This window comes from Nothobranchius furzeri, chromosome 16 (genome assembly GCF_043380555.1).
Source record: "Nothobranchius furzeri strain GRZ-AD chromosome 16, NfurGRZ-RIMD1, whole genome shotgun sequence".
Taxonomy (NCBI): Eukaryota; Metazoa; Chordata; class Actinopteri; order Cyprinodontiformes; family Nothobranchiidae; genus Nothobranchius; species Nothobranchius furzeri.
The window spans coordinates 2,166,122-2,185,600 of NC_091756.1; the positions used below are offsets into that span (position 1 = coordinate 2,166,122).

General features: G+C 46.5%; 1 protein-coding gene across 3 annotated transcripts in view; it reads left to right on the plus strand.

The window, feature by feature from the left end:
* mettl9 (methyltransferase 9, His-X-His N1-histidine) overlaps positions 1-19,479 on the plus strand; it is a 45,239-nt gene that overhangs the window by 13,413 nt on the left and 12,347 nt on the right. For all 3 annotated transcript variants that reach the window (XM_070545347.1, XM_054736405.2, XM_054736406.2), the window contains one exon: positions 619-803. In XM_070545347.1, the coding sequence (XP_070401448.1) occupies positions 619-803 (185 nt within the window). The remainder of the gene's footprint in view (positions 1-618; positions 804-19,479) is intronic.

Consider the following 19,479-nt stretch of genomic DNA (forward strand, 5'->3'; position numbering starts at 1 on the left):
TCTAATATGTTAAGGTGTATCTTATTTGCTGATTACACAACTTTTTATTATTCAGGAGACAATATTGATCAAATGATAGAAGTGATACAAACAGCGTTGGAAAAAATCAAACTATGGTTCCATGGGAATAAGCTTTCAATGAACACAGATAAATCCTCTTTTGTACGTTCTTGCTGTGTTTGTCTTCAAATTCCATTTTTGGTTCTTTTTTTAACACAAATAAGGTTTTTCTTTACCTTGCTGACTTTTCGTTTGCAGCTGCAAACATCTTCAGAGCTGACGCTGATGGTAGCGTCACTTCCTTATCTCGATAGCTTCCTTTATCCGTCTTTTGTATTTCTGTTGTTCGGTGTTTATGATCCTTGTGTTGTCCCACCCAGTCCATTATACGGTTTTCTCTTGTGCAGTGAGCTGTTGCTGTAACAGATCACTTTTTATAAGCTGTTTCAGCCCTATTGCACATTCACATCACTGAGCATCTATGTTTGTTGAGCCTTCTGGATGATCAGAACTGAAATGAGTCTGCACTCTGTATGCGAACCAACAAGAGGCGACCTGCATCAGCCATGTTAGGTCAGTGGTTGCTTCAGTAATGTTCTCTGTTTCCTGTCTGCACAGATTGCTGGGAATAGAAGAGTGGCAAAATACTGGATTTCAGTATGATGTGATCAGCTGTCTGAACCTGCTGGACCGCTGTGATGACCCTCTGCATCTGCTGCAGGACATCCGGAGCTCCTTAGTACCTGGGACTGGAAGACTGGTCCTGGCAGCAGTCCTTCCCTTCCAGCCATACATAGAGATTGGTCAGTGTGTGTGTACTTGTCTTTATATGTTTAAGTGGACAAATTTTAACTTTAACCTGTAACATGTGGACATTTCCTCATTGTGGGGAAATTTTGCTGGTCCACACAATGCTAAGCACCCTAAAACTTGGTTTTAGAGGTATGGTGTGAATGAACTTTTAGTTTAGATTAGTTTAGGTTTGGTACATGAAATGTCACCTCTCTGGTAGGGGCTGCACAACTGAAGTCAACTGTCAAGTAATGAAAATTGAGTCGACTTTGACTAGTCGTTGATGACGTCATACACCTGAAGCCGGGGGGGGGGGGGGGGGGGGGGGGGGGTTCGCTGGAGTTTTTGACGATTAAAATTGCGCCCACATTTTCAAAGTTAAACACATTTCTTTTAACAGCGGTAGTTTCTGCTTCAGCCCTCTCCCCCCTCCCCCTGCGCAGTGCACCTGCAACCTCTCGGAGTTCCTGCTGCTCTAAACATTAAAATAATTATTTCATTTTCTGTTCCTCACTTCTGATTACCTTCAATGGTGTCTGTTTGTTGCAACCAGCAGGTACAAAAACTAACTTGTTTTTATTTGACTATTTTTCTGTCCTGTATCTGTTTATTATCTTCCTGCATCTCCTCTCAATCCTAAAGAGAAACTGCAACCTGGGTTCATATATATTCACCTCATGAGTTATATTTGAACTGCAGTTCTAAAAGATCTACCGACCGCTAAAACAGCGGAGTGCTCGCTGCTCGCCGGCCACATCAGTGAGGTGAAGTTATTGGAGGACTAAACAGGTGATGCGCCCCGATCCACAGCAGCGAAACACATCAGGCACAAATAAGAGAATAAAAGACAGAAAACATAAAAGGAAATGAGCCGACATGAACGATCGCATGTTAAATTAGTTTTTGAGGTGGCGACACCTGATTTGATAATGTTACTGTGGCCGTGCTCAGGACGCAGATGTCTGGAGCGCGTCAACGATCAGAGCTTTGCATGCACACGCTGGTTAAGGTTAGGATGGGGGTGAGGGGAAGGTTAAATTGCAAGAGGGTAAAGGTCACAATTTGGTTAAATGTCCGTTTTACGGCGGGTGTCAGTACCGACGCTCTGGAACAGCGCGTTGCCTCCCGACGCGCAGGAGCTTGTCACCTGCTGACAGCAGGCTGCTGTCTTTTCCGTGGACTGCATCTTGTCGCTCATTATCACGTGACAGCGACTAGTCGATGACAGGCATAAAAAGTCACTACAGAGCAGTGAAGTCGACTAATCGCGAAGTAGGGACTCCCAGCATGCCCCTCGCGGGGATTCCCTCCACGTCGCACCTACGTCACAAACCGCGGCTATAAACGGAAGTCACCTTTCCAGCTCACCACTCAGTCATCGTTTCTTCAGATTCATGATCGGAGTTTCCAACCTACCGATCAATCCAACGAACTATCAGCTCATAGTAAGTTATCTTACTTACTTCTGGAAAGCCCGGCATTTCCGTGTCACTTCGTTGACGCTTGAACACTCGGGGGTTTCCTAGATTAAGCGTGAGCCGGCGTTTCATCGACGCTCTCACTTCCGCGTCTGTGAAACCACGCGCTCCCTACAAGCTCAACTCCCGAATCCAGCCGACCAGTCTGACATACAGTACTATACTGAATTATCGTATGATCACATTCTCTTTTTGTGGGTAAAAGTCTAGAAAAATGTTTTACTTGTTTTTTTAGTTTCATTACAAAAAGTGCATTTTATGATGAAATTGATGAAAAAAAAACAGGAATTTCTTTATATTTCGCATAGAAAAATACTGTGAATCTGTGAAAAATACAGCGAATCGGCGAATTTCCCTTGAATAAGGCTCCAAAAAAATTCCGCGAAGTCGTGAATCCGCGATAAACGAACCGCGAAGTAGCGAGGGATCACTGTACTTTTAAAATGGTACCGGTTCCTAAACGGTATTTAAATCGGTACTTTAAAACAAACAAACAAAAACAAAAATAAATAACACAAATGTTCAATGATCCCATGACTTTTTATTTCTTAGGGCAAAATCTAAGCCAATCAAATTGACAAACAACATATCGACGCAACAGTTTTAACACTACTTTTTTGGTACCTATTTGTATAATTATAAGATATGATAACAAATAACTAAAAGTTATTTTATTTAATTACAGCAAAAATCACAACAAATGTTCAGTGCAAACAGTAAAGGCACAAGAATTAAACAGTTGCACACAATAAACATTTTTGTGCAAAACAAAAGTTTGTAGTGAAGATAAAGTCCAAACAATTTGTTTGTGTACAAAATACAAACATCTACTCTAAAAACACGGGGAAAATAACATATTTGAACCCCAAATCAACAAACAAATAAAAACATTGTATAAATAAGAGGCAGGAGGAGTAAAAATAACTATTTACACGGTATAAACATTATTCTAGCAGGTTTTCTTCTGAATAATTAGCATGTATGCTTTTTCTGGCAGGTGCTAACAGCCTGGATCGCTTCTGTTTGTATTAAATGGTAACTGGCCTGTATTTGTATAGCGCCATCTTGGGGTTCTACATCCCCCAAGGCGCTTACAACAAAATCGGTCATTCACCCATTCACACACGCATTCGTACACGTGTGGGGATGAGCTACAATGTAGCCACAGCTGCCCTGGGGCGCACTGACAGAGGTGAGGCTGCCGAGCACAGGCGCCACCGGTCCCTCCGACTCAATGTCCCCTGCCTCCCCTGGAACATTTTGGAAGTTCTGTCGGAGGTGGGAATTGAAGCTCCTTCTGACAGGAGACTGCCAGAAGTTCCCAGCAAACCCTCACAATACGTTTGGGCCTGCACTGGTTTACTGCTTGCTGCAGCAGCAGAAGAGCCCTTATTTGGTCAATTAATTCTGACCTGTTAGACGGAATGTCCATTATATTAAAGCTGATGACATGATTCTTTGTAGTCATAGCAACCGTGTGAAATCATAAAGTAAACAAGGTCGGACTTCACACAAAGACACATGTAGCATTCAGTCAATATGGAGAGGTAACTCTGAAGGGCCTTTTTTCCTCCACCTGAACCAATCCTCATATATAAACCCTCTGATCTCTATTAGCGCAGCGCGACTCGGGTGGCGAATGACCACAGTCACCAATTCTTGTCATGTGTCTATGCCTATGTGTGTCTGACCTCAGAATTGTGTGCACTGAAACTCTAATTTCCCTCTGGGATTAATAAAGTATCTATGAATTGAATTGAATTTGGATTCATTTTCAATGCGGTGAGGAAGAAAGTGAAAAAAGTGATTTTCTTTAGTCTAAACAGGTCCAGCTTGGGTAATCGACCCGTAATCATAGGCCACGCCTCCCACGGCTGAGCGGGTTGTTTTAATGTATAGTTTTAGGGGTGCACGCTGTCGTTCGAGCTGCATAAGAAAAACTAGACAATTCCTGAAAACATAATAAAAAGGGTCCTGCCACCTGGCACAAGACAGTGCTAACGCAAATCTAAAAAAGCCACACACTCAACGTTTGAAAGGATAACTCAATCTGCCCAAATTTCAGACATTTTCCAAAGTTTTTTGCTAATAACTTTGCCGTGGTAAATCAAATTGTGTACAAAAGTTACAGCCTACCTCCCACGCATACGTGAAGGACAAGATGCTACCATGAAAGGTTCCTGCCAAGATTTGAACTAGGAACCTCACTGCAAGACTAAAGTGTCCATCTTTCCGTCATGCAGCCCCGTTGTTGTCTGTGTCTGTGAGTGCTCTAAGGGGGAGGGAGGGCGGACTGTGCATCCTCAGTAACTCCCATCCAGAAACCATCGTCTTACTTTTCTCCACAGATGGTTCTGCCCTCTACACCAATAAATGGAAACATGCAGGGCTTATTCAATTGAACCATATTTGTCCTCTGACCTGTAAATGACTTGTCATTATTCAGTTTAATAACTAACTCATGTGAAGATGAGGGCCCTTCCGGATCAATGATTCTCCTCTTGGCCAACAGATTTCTACTCTGAGCAGCCATAGCTTTATGCAATTTGCCTCTCAGTTGCTCAATCTCTGCCTTCTGTTCTGTGATCTTTTTCATAAAATTCTGGCTTTCTAACTCCAGGTTTAAACGACCAACAGTATATTTATTCTGGCCTTTTTTATACGTACCACTTAGCAGCGTTTTCACATGCATTGCTACTGATTTCAAGCCATTTTTAGAGAATTCTTCGGCTAGCTTGTCAAGTTTTCCCTGAACTTCCATTTTCTCTCTGGAAATCAGTTCCTGAGTTTTCTTTGCTGAATCGCTAATTTCGTCTTTTGCGTTCTGTAGTTCTGTCGCTGTTATTTCAAGCTCCTTGGTAATTTGCTCCTTCTCCATTTCTTTAGTCGCTAAGATGCTTGAATGTTGGGCGTCTTTATTCCGAGCTGACGACAGTTGCTGCTCTGTGTTTTCTAACTGCATCTTAACTTCCTTCAGCTGGCGAGACAGGGACGATGTCGCCTTGACTAAAGACTCTTTCTCTGTTGAAAGCAGTGCGTTGGCATCTGTAAGCACACTAATCTTCTGTTCCAAACACTGAATTTGATCCTGAGCTTTAAACAGATTGCTTCCATATTCAGCTTTTAGACTTTTAGCAAGTGTGGCTTCATTCAGTTGCAGTTTTTCTCTTGCCTTCCATTCCTCTATTTCGCTGTCCTTCTGTTCCACAATGGCATTGAGTTCAGATTCATGAGCTTCACTTTGTTTCCTTTTCTCTTGTTCAGCGTCAAGTCGTTTACTGACAGCGTTGCATATTTGAAGATTTAGATTTTGGATTTCTGAGGCATTTTTGTCTAAAAGAATCCGCGTGTTGTCTAATTCTGTAGCAAGCTTTTGGTTTTCCTGAGTAAGTGCAAAGTATTTCTCTGGCCATTCATCATTTGTCCTTTTCAGCTGTCTGTAATCTAATAGTAAATTTTTCTTATCTTTTTCTAAACGTGTCACATATGCAGACGTTTTCTTAGCGTCAGCTTTCAGTCGGTCGTTGTGGTCCATTAACTCTTTAATCCTGTTATTTAACGGAACTTCAACATTCTTCCTGACCGTGTCCTCGTCTTCATATTCAGCTTTGAAGTTTGCGAGTCTCTTTTTCAAACTTGTTGTTCTAAGTATTTCTTGAGCCAGTGAACGTTGCAATATTTCCTTGTTTTTCAATAATGACTCATTTAAAGCTTGAAGTTTTTCATTTTCCTTAGAAAACTCTTCGTTTTGTACTTTTAATTCAGTGTTTGTTTGCACTGAACTGTTTAGTTTTTTCTCAACGCTCTTTCTGCGTGACGTTTGCGTTTCCAAGTCTTTTTCAAGCCTTTGGTGTTCCTTCTTCAAGGACTTCAGGCATTTCTCGGTTTCTTCTAGTTTAGCCGTACGCTCCGTCAGCTGAAGCGCTGCATTAGACCGCTGACTTTTCTCCTTTCTCATTTCCCTTTGAAATCTGGTATTTTTCTTTGTTAAATCGTCCAACTGGTTCTTCCACCCAGTTTCTTTTTCAGATAAAACTTTTTGAAAATTCTTAACTTCTGATGTCAGTTCGATGATTTTGGCTGTGAGTAACATCTCGTTGGCCTTACTCTTGTCTAATTTAGCCTTCAACTCTGTAAGATTCAGCTCACGAGCCATTTTAACTGGTGACTTAAGCGGTGGTGACACACTTGTGTAAGCGGTTCCTGTAGGGAGCGGTGATCTGATCCGTTTCGTACAACGACCTTAACACACTGAGGGCTTCTTTCTGATGACGCAACAAAGTAATGAGCTATCGCTTTGATGACGTCACGCGTACGTACGTGCGTGCGCGCACGTGGGCGGGTGGGGGTGCTCTTTGAGAGTAGAAGCAGCTGATCGCATCAGCGGGGTGGTTGTTTTGATTCTGCCTGCATCACGTGACCTGGACGAGCCTTTTGTTTACGTTTTAATCCGTGGTTATTGTGCGCGTGCGCGCGCACGTGTGTTTTGTAAAGCCGGGCGTGCACTGTGCGACTTTTTCACTTTTTTGAGCCGATTTTCCACTCGTGCGGGAATCCACGAGATCGGGGCGAGTTTAGCGCCGAGCGGTCGTGTAGGGTACAGGGGGTCACGAGAGGCGATTAACACCACGTGACCAGCCGCCGATCAGCAGTCGCGAGCTCGCACGGACTTCTGGAGTGTTTAATATTTCGCTCGTCCCTCGTGAGGGTATCGCACTGTTGAAGCGGCGCTGCGAGCAGCTGCGACCCAAAAGTATCAGAACCGCTCCCGCATAGGCGTCATTTTAACCGGAGACATGTACCCGGTTAAAATTTGTGATTGGCAGCTGTGTCCCCCCCCCCCCCCCCCCCCCACTTAAAAAAAGCCTGCTGATGAGGATTTTTGTTTTACCAGCTCAGATCTCATACCAGGGGTCGGCAACCTGTTCCCATCAAAGAGCCATTATTACCCGTTTCCCACAGTAAAGCAAACACTGGGAGCCACAGCGCTGTGGATGGATGGAGATTACATTTTACATCAGCCTGATCATCATTTAAATACGTAACCATCACCTGTCTTCCAGTCCACGCTATCAGCGTTATTTTAATTGGTGTGTGTGTGTGTGTGTGTGTGTGTGTGTGTGTGTGTGTGTGTGTGTGTGTGTGTGTGTGTGTGTGTGTGTGTGTGTGTGTGTTTTCCACTTCAAACACTGGTCTAACCAACCAGACCAGCGTGTCCAGTAACATATTAATGTTACACTTCATGTAGGCTAGGAACGTTCCACCTGCCGTGGCCCGACCGCTTCTGCTCCACATAAACTTTGTGCGTGATCAAATGTCTCTACAGGTGCTTTCTGAGCTGAAGAGGCTATTCTGCCTCAGACTGGATGCGTCATGCTTCTCCATATTAGAGACGGGAACAAGCGCTGTTCAGCCAAACTTTCATAATCAGAGAACATTTTTCCAAGTGACACATCCCTCAGAGAGACCGGCTTTCCAGACCGCTTCAGTGGGAGGAAATCTTATCGCATCTCTGTGGTTCTGCGCTGCGCTCCCCTCTACAGATCTTCAGCCCACGCACTGCGCTGTACTTCTGACTGTAAATGAGGGGAAACGATTTAATCGGATCCTTTTCTCTTCAACATGGTTTAATGTAAAGTTTCATTCAGTACAAACTTTAGTTACACCGATCTAATGAGACAGAGCCTGGATTTGTATTCTGAACAGTTTAAACATGTTTAAAACGGAGACGTGCGTGACGAGTCTAAAGTCCGCACCTGCTCCGCTATTATGGAAATTAAACTAACAAGATGAATAACATGAACTTATTTTAGGCACAGACAACATCCCCCACACTTTGGAAAAGCAACGCGCCTGATCGCTCGTGTACGTCAAAGTTATCTTTCATTAGAAGATAATCAATAAAACGATTTATATAAAGTGGATCCAGAAGTTGTAGCCCGTCTCTGCTACAATATTTTGGTATTTTTCACCCTGTTGGTGGTTTTACTGAGCAGGTGCCACTTTTGTCACACGTTTCTTTTTAAAACGCTGCGAGCACAAGCGTGACGCGTCAACCCGGTCTCACAGTAAGACCGGGTTGGACCTGTTCAGGTTTACGCAGACAATCTTTACATTTAGAGTTGGCATACAGATGTAAAATTAATGCAGTAAAATATAAAACTTTTTATTTAAATATCCAGTCATTATTTTACAAGCACAGAGAGCCGCATCAGATGGATGGAAGAGCTGCGGTGCTGACCCCTGTGCTAGCCTACTTTATTGTCCCCAGCAATTTTTAAACCCCACTCAAGTGTGTGGTTATTGTTTCCAGCAATTCTGACAACAAACTGACGCCCTTGCGCTCGCGGCGCATGCGCAATCCTGCATCAACGCCGCTCGCTCGCTATTTCCCTAATAACACACGCTGTTCGCTTTTGTTTCTACACGTTTTTTTACTCACAAAGATTGTCAAGAAAGCGTGTTTGTCGTGTTCATGTCAAATTAAACTGATCACAAAACACAGATTTACTTTCTTTATTTCGTTTTCCTCATCCAACCCCCATAAATCCCCGTGTGTCCTCCAGCAGCACTCCTGAAGGACAACAGGCAAAACAAGACAAAAAGTCTGACGTGTTGAGTAAAAACTGCTATTTTTAGCATATTTTTAGGGCCGACGTGTTGCTACCAGACGTGCAGTGTGAGCTGAAGCTGAGTGCTACGAGGGAAAAAGTCGCACAGTGTCCGCCCGGCTTTAATTGTGTTGTAGTGTCTTTGGGGATTCTAGTACTCTAAAAGTTGATATATGCAATTTCCCATTTAGTACCAACTGATACTTTGTTGTATTGTATAAATCTGTCTGATGTAATTGGAGCGATAATCGTTAGTTGAAATGCTCTGAAGAAAGTAATGTTATTTGGTGCGGTAGTGCTACAGTATTTGAGTCATTAATTTGAAAACATCTAAATGAATCAAGACAACAACGCCAGTGAACAAATACCACGAATACTGATGAATTCTGACGTAGTAACACGTCGTTTTAGCTCTGACCTTTGTTGTGGTTCATGGAGAGTTCTGCCAACACTAATCTCGATCCCTTCGGATTCGCAAACGCCTAATTCCAGGCTGATAAGTTGGGTCTTTTGAACCTGATCGAAGATGTGATCCGGGCATTGAGGAGTTGAATAACCACGGAGGAAATCTTGTAGATGTTTGAGACTAAACTGAGAGCTATGGTAGTGGAAGATCTGTACTTTACTAAAGGAGAGCTGCAAACACTAAGAGCTGAGCTCTGGTGTGTGTGGAGCAAGTCACGTTGAACGTAGTGGTGATGAAAGGCAGACTCTCGACCTGGTGTGATGAAGTTATTTCCCTGTGAAGCACAGTGGGGAAGATGAAGAGTTACTTTAAGGGAACTTCAAGCTAAATACAAGGTTCTTGGATGTCAGCCGAGAAGATGCAATATGAAGGTTCTTGGCCTGTGTGAATCTCCATAGGCTCGGGCGTTTTAAAGAATGAATGCACGTTTGCTCAGGTCTAGTAGTTTTGGTGTTAAAACATCATGTTGTTGTTACTGAAGGCCTGCAGGGGGAGACCAAGACAACGTTATACCAACAAGAAGATGGAAGCAAGGCTTTAAACAAGTGTTTTAGGTTTTTGGAACTATTTCACACGTCTTAAACATATTTGGTTTTGAAAGGAAACATCAAGTTCGGTGATATCTGATATTACTAAGTTACTCGTTCATTTTAAAAACTAATCTAAAAATAATTATTCAGTTCTTGTTCACGTAATTATGGTGGTCGTGGGAAAATAATAACCTTCTATGCGTATATCCTGCTGGTGAAGAAATTCATCTCAACTACTCTAAGTGAAATGATCATTGTTTAGCCTCTGTCCAGCTTTCCTTCCCACTGTTTCATCCTTGATCCTGTGTGATTGTGAACTCTGGTTTGTGACCACAGAGGATCGTCTCTTGTGCCACCACTCTAATCTTTTGGCTCCCCTTCTTGCAGTAAACAGGGCAGGGGAAGAAGGAAAGATCCAGAGCAGCTGAAGGTATGACACAGTTTGCGTGTTCCCATGACGCTGATGGATCACTGTTCCACAGCGGTAAGCCTATACGTGGAAATCACGACTCATGGTGTGAGTAGAAGCGCCACAGAAGTGTCATGTTGTTCAACTCAAATATAATTAGCAGGAGACTCGATTTACTCCGTGTGACCGGCTCTCTTCTTCTCCAAAATATACCTACCGCATGCTTTTGGCCGGTACAAAAGAAGTACCGGGCTTCGGTATCCCATTTGCCTAAAAGCTTCTTTGTGTTTCTTTAAAAAGACAAAAAGGTTTAACTGGTCAGGGTTGGCGCTGAAGGATGGAGACACCTTCATGAATTACGCAGCTAACTTCCTACTAGTGCACTTGTTATTATGAATATTGCTTAAATGTAATTTCTACTTGTTCATATCTTTGCAAATTTCATCAGTAAGAATATTATTTGGACAAGAATAAATTATATTATTGTTATCTAGAACAGGAATTACAGAGAGATGTTGCTTATTAAATATTAAAATGGCTTGCCGTACTGGCTTTTTCTAGACAGAAACAGGGGAAACATAAAACAACACAATATGAACCGTTGTTCGCTGGATCGTTCTAATATTACTGGTAAATCTGTTCAGTCACAAATGTAATCTCACTCAGTTGGAGCTCATTTGTCTGCGTGATGATGTCAGAGATGGTAACAAGTTGGGCGTGTCAAACCTTTTTTTTCAGCTCTGCAGATGGACGAGACATTGCTCTAAATTTCTCTTAGCAGCTTTGGGAGTCTAAAATATCCCCTCACAGGAGACTTTTAGCACTTCCTAACTGGAAATGAAGAAGTCCTTGTGGGTGTTGATGCTGGTTCTACTGCGTGCATTCGTTCAGTTTCACTTTTGCTTTAGTTCTCTATTGTTTTTTTGTTTTTTTACCGTTGGAGATGTCTTTGCGATGGGTTAACCGCAGCGTTTCACACCGTGGTTAATAGTCATATGGGTTAGTCCTTGCAACCCTAGCTGTAGGGACTATGTCTCTCAACTGACCAGGAAACGCCTTGTGATTCTCCCGGGGTAACTGGCCCAAGTATCTGGGGAAAGGGAAGTCAGGGATCCCTGCTTAGGCTGCTGCCCCAGCGACCCAAGTCCGGATACCTTTGCGCCGCAGCTCCGGGATGCAGAATGCCGATGGCTCCGCGCTGGGCAGTCGGACGAGGAGCAGGACCTACTAGACACACTTTGAGGGAGCGTGCAGTTGTCATGCTGACTGCAGGACTGTCTACCAGAGCTGTTGCCCATGAAATGAATGTTCATTTCCTTACCATAAGCTGTCTCCAAAGGCGTCTCCAAAGGCGTTTTAGAGAATTTGGCAGTGCACCCAACCAGCCTCACAACTGCAGACCACCTGTGACCACACCAGCCCAGGACCTTCACATCCAGCATGTTAAACTCCAGGATCGCCTGAGACTAGCCACCCAGACAGCTGCACCTACAAACTGTCAGAACCCGTCTCAGGGAAGCTCATCTGCATGCTCGTCATCCTCATCGGGGTCTGGACCTGACTGCAGTCCGTCGTCGTAACCCACTTGAGTGGGCAAACACACACATTCAATGGCGTTTGGCACTTTGGAAAGGCGTTCTGTTCACAGACGAGTCCCGGTTTTCACTGTTTAGGGCAGATGGCAGACATGGCGTCGTGTGGGTTAGCGGTTTGCTGATGTCAGGGTTGTGGAACGAGTGGCCCATGGTGGCGGTGGAGTACTGAAATGGGCAGGCGTATGTTATGGATAACGAACACAGGTGCATCGTACTGATGGAATTATAAATGCACAGGTACCGTGACGAGATCCTGAGGCCCATTGTTGTGCCATTCATCCACGACCATCAACTCATGTTGCAGCATGATAACGCACAGCCCCATGTTACAAGGATCTGTACACAGTTCCTGGAAGCTGTCATAAAGGGATCTCCGACTGGTGATCAAAATCTAAAGATAATCGGTGTCTATGTTTGACATTTATGACCACATCTGACACACATATTTAAGTTTGTAGAACAAGCGTGTGATAAATGACTTACTGCTGGAAACCGCTGGCTTTTTGATTCCCCCCTCCTGTGAGCCGGCGGGCTGCTGTGAAGCTGTGAGCGGGGCAAAGCCGGCAGCCCCGCCCGTTGGAAACAGCACGTGTGGACAGGCCGTACCAACTTGGGGAATTGGGGGGGGGGGGTATAATTTCTCAACAATTAAAAACACATTGTTTTGTATTTTCAGAATAACTTTTACGTTGTGGTTTTAGAAGACAATACAGGTTTACTGATAGCATTTATGTGTTTACAATAACTTTTGTGGGGGGTGGGGGGGACAACTTTGTGTGAGGGGGGGACGCGTCCCCCCCCGTCCCCCCTGGGATCTCCGCCTATAGGCTGCACAATATATCGTAAAATTACCGTCATCGCGATAACAGGACGTGCGATAGGCCCATCGCAAAGCACGTCAAAAACAGCGATAAATGTTTGGTTCAAACATTTCCATCCGTGTCATACATCACCTTTTTGTAAACCAGCTCTGTTTTTTATGCGGAAGTATTATTTGACCAATCAAATGTAGCCCTTCTGATATGCGGCCAATCAGATGGGTCCGTTCACGTAATACGCCCGCCCCCTACGTAGACCCTTTTGAAAAGCATCACCCGAACTGAGATAGCGGCGCCGTTCCCTTGTTCGTCATGCTGGCTCAGAGCAACGAACGCACTTTGTGCTGATGTTTCTGGAATCAGCGCTGCTTTCAAACGTGAACGTGACTCCGCTCGGTGTCGTTAAGCAGCTGATAATAACCGGGCTGACTCCGACACGTGCCGGTGAACCAACCCACCTCCCTCCATGTCGCTAGTGTTCCACCGGGTGATGGTGTTAGCCCCAGGCTCCGGTTAGCTTCCAGCTAAAAGGCTACAGCACTCTCCTCCCAGTCCCACCCTGCTAAAGAGGGCCTGGAAAAGTTCCCCCACACATCAAAGTGATTTTTCATTTATGAGCTTTTATAACCTTGTTAATCAGGATAGTTGATTTGCTGCTGCACATAAACTGTCAGTCAGAAGCTCTGCTAGCCGCTTATCTTAGAGGAGCTAGTTCAGTTTGTTAGCTTGTTATCAGAATCATAGTTGCAGTTTCATCATCTGAGCTGCTTTTGAAGATCTAGGTAAACTTGTTCAATTTGGGCTTAAAAACAAACGTTTTCACATATTTTCCATGTAGTTTTTTGCCAGTTCCTCTTCTGAAAGGTAGACGATTGTTTTTCTCTTTCCCTCAGAAAATCTTAATACCGTAAATCCTCTAATACAGGCCGGTATTCAATTAAAGGCCGGGTCTCCAATTCTGGCCGGCGTCGGAGTCAGCAGAGGTGAATAATGGCCGGTCTCTTATTGTGGCCGGATGGAATGTGGTAACAAGCAAGTACGAGCGTCCCAGCAGCAGGGTTGTAGTCCCAAATCAACCAGCAGGAGGCAGTAGAGGTTCACACAGACCTTTATTAGGCCTTTTCTACAACGCTTTGTAACGCTACAGACACGATCCTCTATCACGCTCCTACCACACAGAGTCACGGTGTCAGTTAACCATGCTAATTCAACCCCTCCACAGAACACACATCACCTTCCCTGTGGCTTACATAACACTCACACAACACGCAAATCAGCACATAGGAACTAGCAGAACGATAGGAAACACATATAACACAATACCCAGAATGCACCTGGCTTACAACCCCAGCCAGGTCATTACACTATCAAGTTCAAAGAGAACGTGCTGATTATGCTGCAGAACACTCTGGAGAGCAGCAGTAGGGGGTGTATGAACTACAGTAATCCCTCGTTTATCGCGGTAGATGCGTTCCAGACCTGGCCGCGATAGGTGAAAATCCGCGAAGTAGGGACTCCCAGCATGCCCCTCGCGGGGATTCCCTTCACGTCGCACCTACGTCACAAACCGCGGCTATAAACGGAAGTCGCCTTTCCAGCTCACCACTCAGTCATCGTTTCTTCAGATTCATGATCAGAGTTTCCAACCTACCGATCAATCCAACGAACAATCATAGTAAGTTATCTTACTTACTTCTGGAAAGCCCGGCATTTCCGTGTCACTTCGTTGACGCTCGAACGCTCGGGGGTTTCCTAGAGCACCGATGCTATCACTTCCGCGTCTGTGAAACCACGCTCCCTATTGAATTATCGTATGATCACATTCTCTGTGATCAGCAACGCGCTGTGCCGGGCCGTAGGTACTGACACGCGATCGTTCATGTCGGTTCATTTCCTTTAATGTTTTCTGTCTTTTATTTGCGCCTGATGTGTTTCGCTGCTGTGGAGCGGGGCGCTTCACCTTGTCCTCCGACGCACAGATCACAGCAGGGAGCGCTCCGCTGTTTTCGCGGTCGGTAGATCTGCCTCCTGAGCACGGCCACAGTAACAATCAGGTGTCGCCACCTCAAAAACTAATTTAACACGCGGTCGTTCATGTCAGTTCATTTCCTTTAATGTTTTCTGTCTTTTATTTGCGCCTGATGTGTTTCGCTGCATGCTGTGGAGCGGGGCGCTGCGCGCATCACCTTGTCCTCCGACGCACTGATCACTTATACGGCCGCCAAACAGCGAGCACTCCGCTGTTTTAGCGGTCGGTAGATCTTTTAGAACTGCAGTTCAAAGGTAACTCATGAGGTGAATATATATGAACCCAGGTAGCAGTTTCTCTTTAGGATTGAGAGGAGATGCAGGAAGATAATAAACAGGCAGGACAGAAAAATAGTCAAATAAAAACAAGTTAGTTTTTGTACCTGCTGGTTGCAACAAACAGACACCATTGAAGGTCATCAGAAGTGAGGAACAGAAAATGAAATAATTATTTTAATGTTTAGAGCAGCAGGAACTCCGAGAGGCTGCAGGTGCATCAGTGAGTTTACGGCCGCTGCGCAGGGGGAGGGGGGAGAGGGCTGAAGCAGGGGGAGGGGGGAGAGGGCTGAAGCAGAAACTACCATTGTTAAAAGAAATGTGTTTAACTTTGAAAATGTGGGCACACTTTTAATTGTCAAAAACTCCAGCGAACCATTAGTTCATTTTGCTCAAATAGAAATAGAGGCCTGCCTCTAATACTGGCCCTCCTTCCAATAAAGGCCTGGAGCTTGATGAGTTTGAGTCAAATACAGGCCTGGGCCTGTATTAGAGGATTTACGGTATTCTCCTAGTTTGGCCCAGCACAGTTCACTTCCCAGTTACAGCAACAGCCTTACATCATAACCACATAAGTGGAGAAAATGCTCAGTAGCAATGAAAGAATTTGCTGTTGCATTTAAGTGATGTTAACTATTATTTAACATTTAAACTTATTTTCTGATGTTTTTATTTATTCTAAAAACCCTGGTAAGGGATGTTTTTCTGTATTTGGAGCATCAGAAAAAGTTTTATGGTGGAGGTGATGTTTTAAAGTCACTGAGAAACTGCATGCATGCAGTTTGTTGTTTTGCTGCTAATACAGTAGCAGGTGTAGCTGCTAATACAGTAGCAGGTGCAGCTGCTAATACACTAGCGGGCGCAGCTGCTAATACAGTAGCGGGCGCAGCTGCTAATACAGTAGCGGGCGCAGCTGCTAATACAGTAGCGGGCGCAGCCGCTAATACATTAGCGAGCGCAGCCGCTAATACAGTAGCAGGCGCAGCTGCTAATACAGTAGCGGGTGCAGCTGCTAATACAGTAGCGGGTGCGGCTGCTAATACAGTAGCGGGCGCAGCCGCTAATACAGTGGCGGGCGCAGCCGCTAATATAGTGGCGGGCGCAGCCGGTAATACAGTAGCGGGCGCAGCCGCTAACACAGTAGCGGGTGCGGCTGCTAATACACTAGCGGGCGCAGCTGCTAATACAGTAGCGGGTGCAGCTGCTAATACAGTAGCAGGTGCAGCTGCTAATACAGTAGCGGGTGCAGCTGCTAATACAGTAGCAGGTGCAGCTGCTAATACACTAGCGGGCGCAGCTGCTAATACAGTAGCGGGCGCAGCCGCTAATACAGTAGCGGGCGCAGCCGCTAATACAGTAGCGAGCGCAGCCGCTAATACAGTAGCAGGCGCAGCTGCTAATACAGTAGCGGGTGCAGCTGCTAATACAGTAGCGGGCGCAGCCGCTAATACAGTGGCGGGCGCAGCCGCTAATACAGTGGCGGGTGCAGCTGCTAATACAGTAGCAGGTGCAGCTGCTAATACAGTAGCGGGTGCAGCTGCTAATACAGTAGCAGGTGCAGCTGCTAATACACTAGCGGGCGCAGCTGCTACTACAGTAGCGGGCGCAGCCGCTAATACAGTAGCGGGCGCAGCCGCTAATACAGTAGCGAGCGCAGCCGCTAATACAGTAGCAGGCGCAGCTGCTAATACAGTAGCGGGTGCAGCTGCTAATACAGTAGCGGGCGCAGCCGCTAATACAGTGGCGGGCGCAGCCGCTAATACAGTAGCAGGCGCAGCCGGTAATATAGTAGCGGGCGCAGCCGCTAATACAGTAGCGGGCGCAGCCGCTAATACAGTAGCGGGCGCAGCCGCTAACACAGCAGCGGGTGCAGCTGCTAATTGCTAATACAGTAGCGGGTGCAGCCGCTAATACAGTAGCGGGCGCAGCCGCTAATACAGTAGCGGGCGCAGCCGCTAATACAGTAGCGGGCGCAGCCGCTAATACAGTAGCGGGCGCAGCCGCTAACACAGTAGCGGGCGCAGCCGCTAACACAGTAGCGGGTGCAGCTGCTAATTGCTAATACAGTAGCGGGTGCAGCTGATAATACAGCAGCGGGTGCAGCTGCTAATACAGTAGCGGGTGCGGCTGCTAATACAGTAGCGGGTGCGGCTGCTAATACAGTAGCGGGTGCGGCTGCTAATACAGTAGCGGGTGCGGCTGCTAATACAGCAGCGGGTGCAGCTGCTAATACAGTAGCGGGTGCAGCTGCTAATACAGCAGCGGGTGCAGCTGCTAATGCAGTAGCGGGTGCAGCTGCTAATGCAGTAGCGGGTGCAGCTGCTAATACAGTAGCGGGTGCAGCTGCTAATACAGTAGCGGGTGGAGCTGCTAATACAGTAGCGGGCACAGCCGCTAATACAGTAGCGGGCACAGCCGCTAATACAGTGGCGGGCGCAGCCGCTAATACAGTGGCGGGCGCAGCCGCTAATACAGTAGCGGGCGCAGCCGCTAATACAGTAGCGGGCGCAGCCGCTAATACAGTAGCGGGCGCAGCCGCTAACACAGTAGCGGGTGCAGCTGCTAATTGCTAATACAGTAGCGGGTGCAGCCGCTAATACAGTAGCGGGCGCAGCCGCTAATACAGTAGCATTTTGCTCAAATAGAAATAGAGGCCTGCCTCTAATACTGGCCCTCCTTCCAATAAAGACCTGGAGCTTGATGAGCTTGAGTCAAATACAGGCCTGGGCCTGTATTAGAGGATTTACGGTATTCTCCTAGTTTGGCCCAGCACAGTTCACTTCCCAGTTACAGCAACAGCCTTACATCATAACCACATAAGTGGAGAAAATGCTCAGTAGCAATGAAAGAATTTGCTGTTGCATTTAAGTGATGTTAACTATTATTTAACATTTAAACTTATTTTCTGATGTTTTTATTTATTCTAAAAACCCTGGTAAGGGATGTTTTTCTGTATTTGGAGCATCAGAAAAAGTTTTATGGTGGAGGTGATGTTTTAAAGTCACTGAGAAACTGCATGCATGCAGTTTGTTGTTTTGCTGCTAATACAGTAGCAGGTGTAGCTGCTAATACAGTAGCAGGTGCAGCTGCTAATACAGTAGCGGGTGCAGCTGCTAATACAGTAGCAGGTGCAGCTGCTGATGCAGTAGCGGGTGCAGCTGCTAATACAGTAGCAGGTGCAGCTGCTAATAGAGTAGCAGGTGCAGCTGCTGATGCAGTAGCGGGTGCAGCTGCTAATACAGTAGCAGGTGCAGCTGCTAATACAGTAGCAGGTGCAGCTGCTGATGCAGTAGCGGGTGCAGCTGCTAATACACTAGCGGGTGCAGCTGCTAATACACTAGCGGGCGCAGCTGCTAATACAGTAGCGGGTGCAGCTGCTAATACAGTAGCAGGTGCAGCTGCTAATACACTAGCGGGCGCAGCTGCTAATACAGTAGCGGGCGCAGCTGCTAATACAGTAGCGGGCGCAGCTGCTAATACAGTAGCGGGCGCAGCCGCTAATACATTAGGGAGCGCAGCCGCTAATACAGTAGCAGGCGCAGCTGCTAATACAGTAGCGGGTGCAGCTGCTAATATAGTAGCGGGTGCGGCTGCTAATACAGTAGCGGGCGCAGCCGCTAATACAGTGGCGAGCGCAGCCGCTAATACAGTAGCAGGCGCAGCTGCTAATACAGTAGCGGGTGCAGCTGCTAATACAGTAGCGGGCGCAGCCGCTAATACAGTGGCGGGCGCAGCCGCTAATACAGTGGCGGGTGCAGCTGCTAATACAGTAGCAGGTGCAGCTGCTAATACAGTAGCGGGTGCAGCTGCTAATACAGTAGCAGGTGCAGCTGCTAATACACTAGCGGGCGCAGCTGCTACTACAGTAGCGGGCGCAGCCGCTAATACAGTAGCGGGCGCAGCCGCTAATACAGTAGCGAGCGCAGCCGCTAATACAGTAGCAGGCGCAGCTGCTAATACAGTAGCGGGTGCAGCTGCTAATACAGTAGCGGGCGCAGCCGCTAATACAGTGGCGGGCGCAGCCGCTAATACAGTAGCGGGCGCAGCCGGTAATATAGTAGCGGGCGCAGCCGCTAATACAGTAGCGGGCGCAGCCGCTAATACAGTAGCGGGCGCAGCCGCTAACACAGCAGCGGGTGCAGCTGCTAATTGCTAATACAGTAGCGGGTGCAGCCGCTAATACAGTAGCGGGCGCAGCCGCTAATACAGTAGCGGGCGCAGCCGCTAATACAGTAGCGGGCGCAGCCGCTAATACAGTAGCGGGCGCAGCCGCTAACACAGTAGCGGGCGCAGCCGCTAACACAGTAGCGGGTGCAGCTGCTAATTGCTAATACAGTAGCGGGTGCAGCTGATAATACAGCAGCGGGTGCAGCTGCTAATACAGTAGCGGGTGCGGCTGCTAATACAGTAGCGGGTGCGGCTGCTAATACAGTAGCGGGTGCGGCTGCTAATACAGTAGCGGGTGCGGCTGCTAAT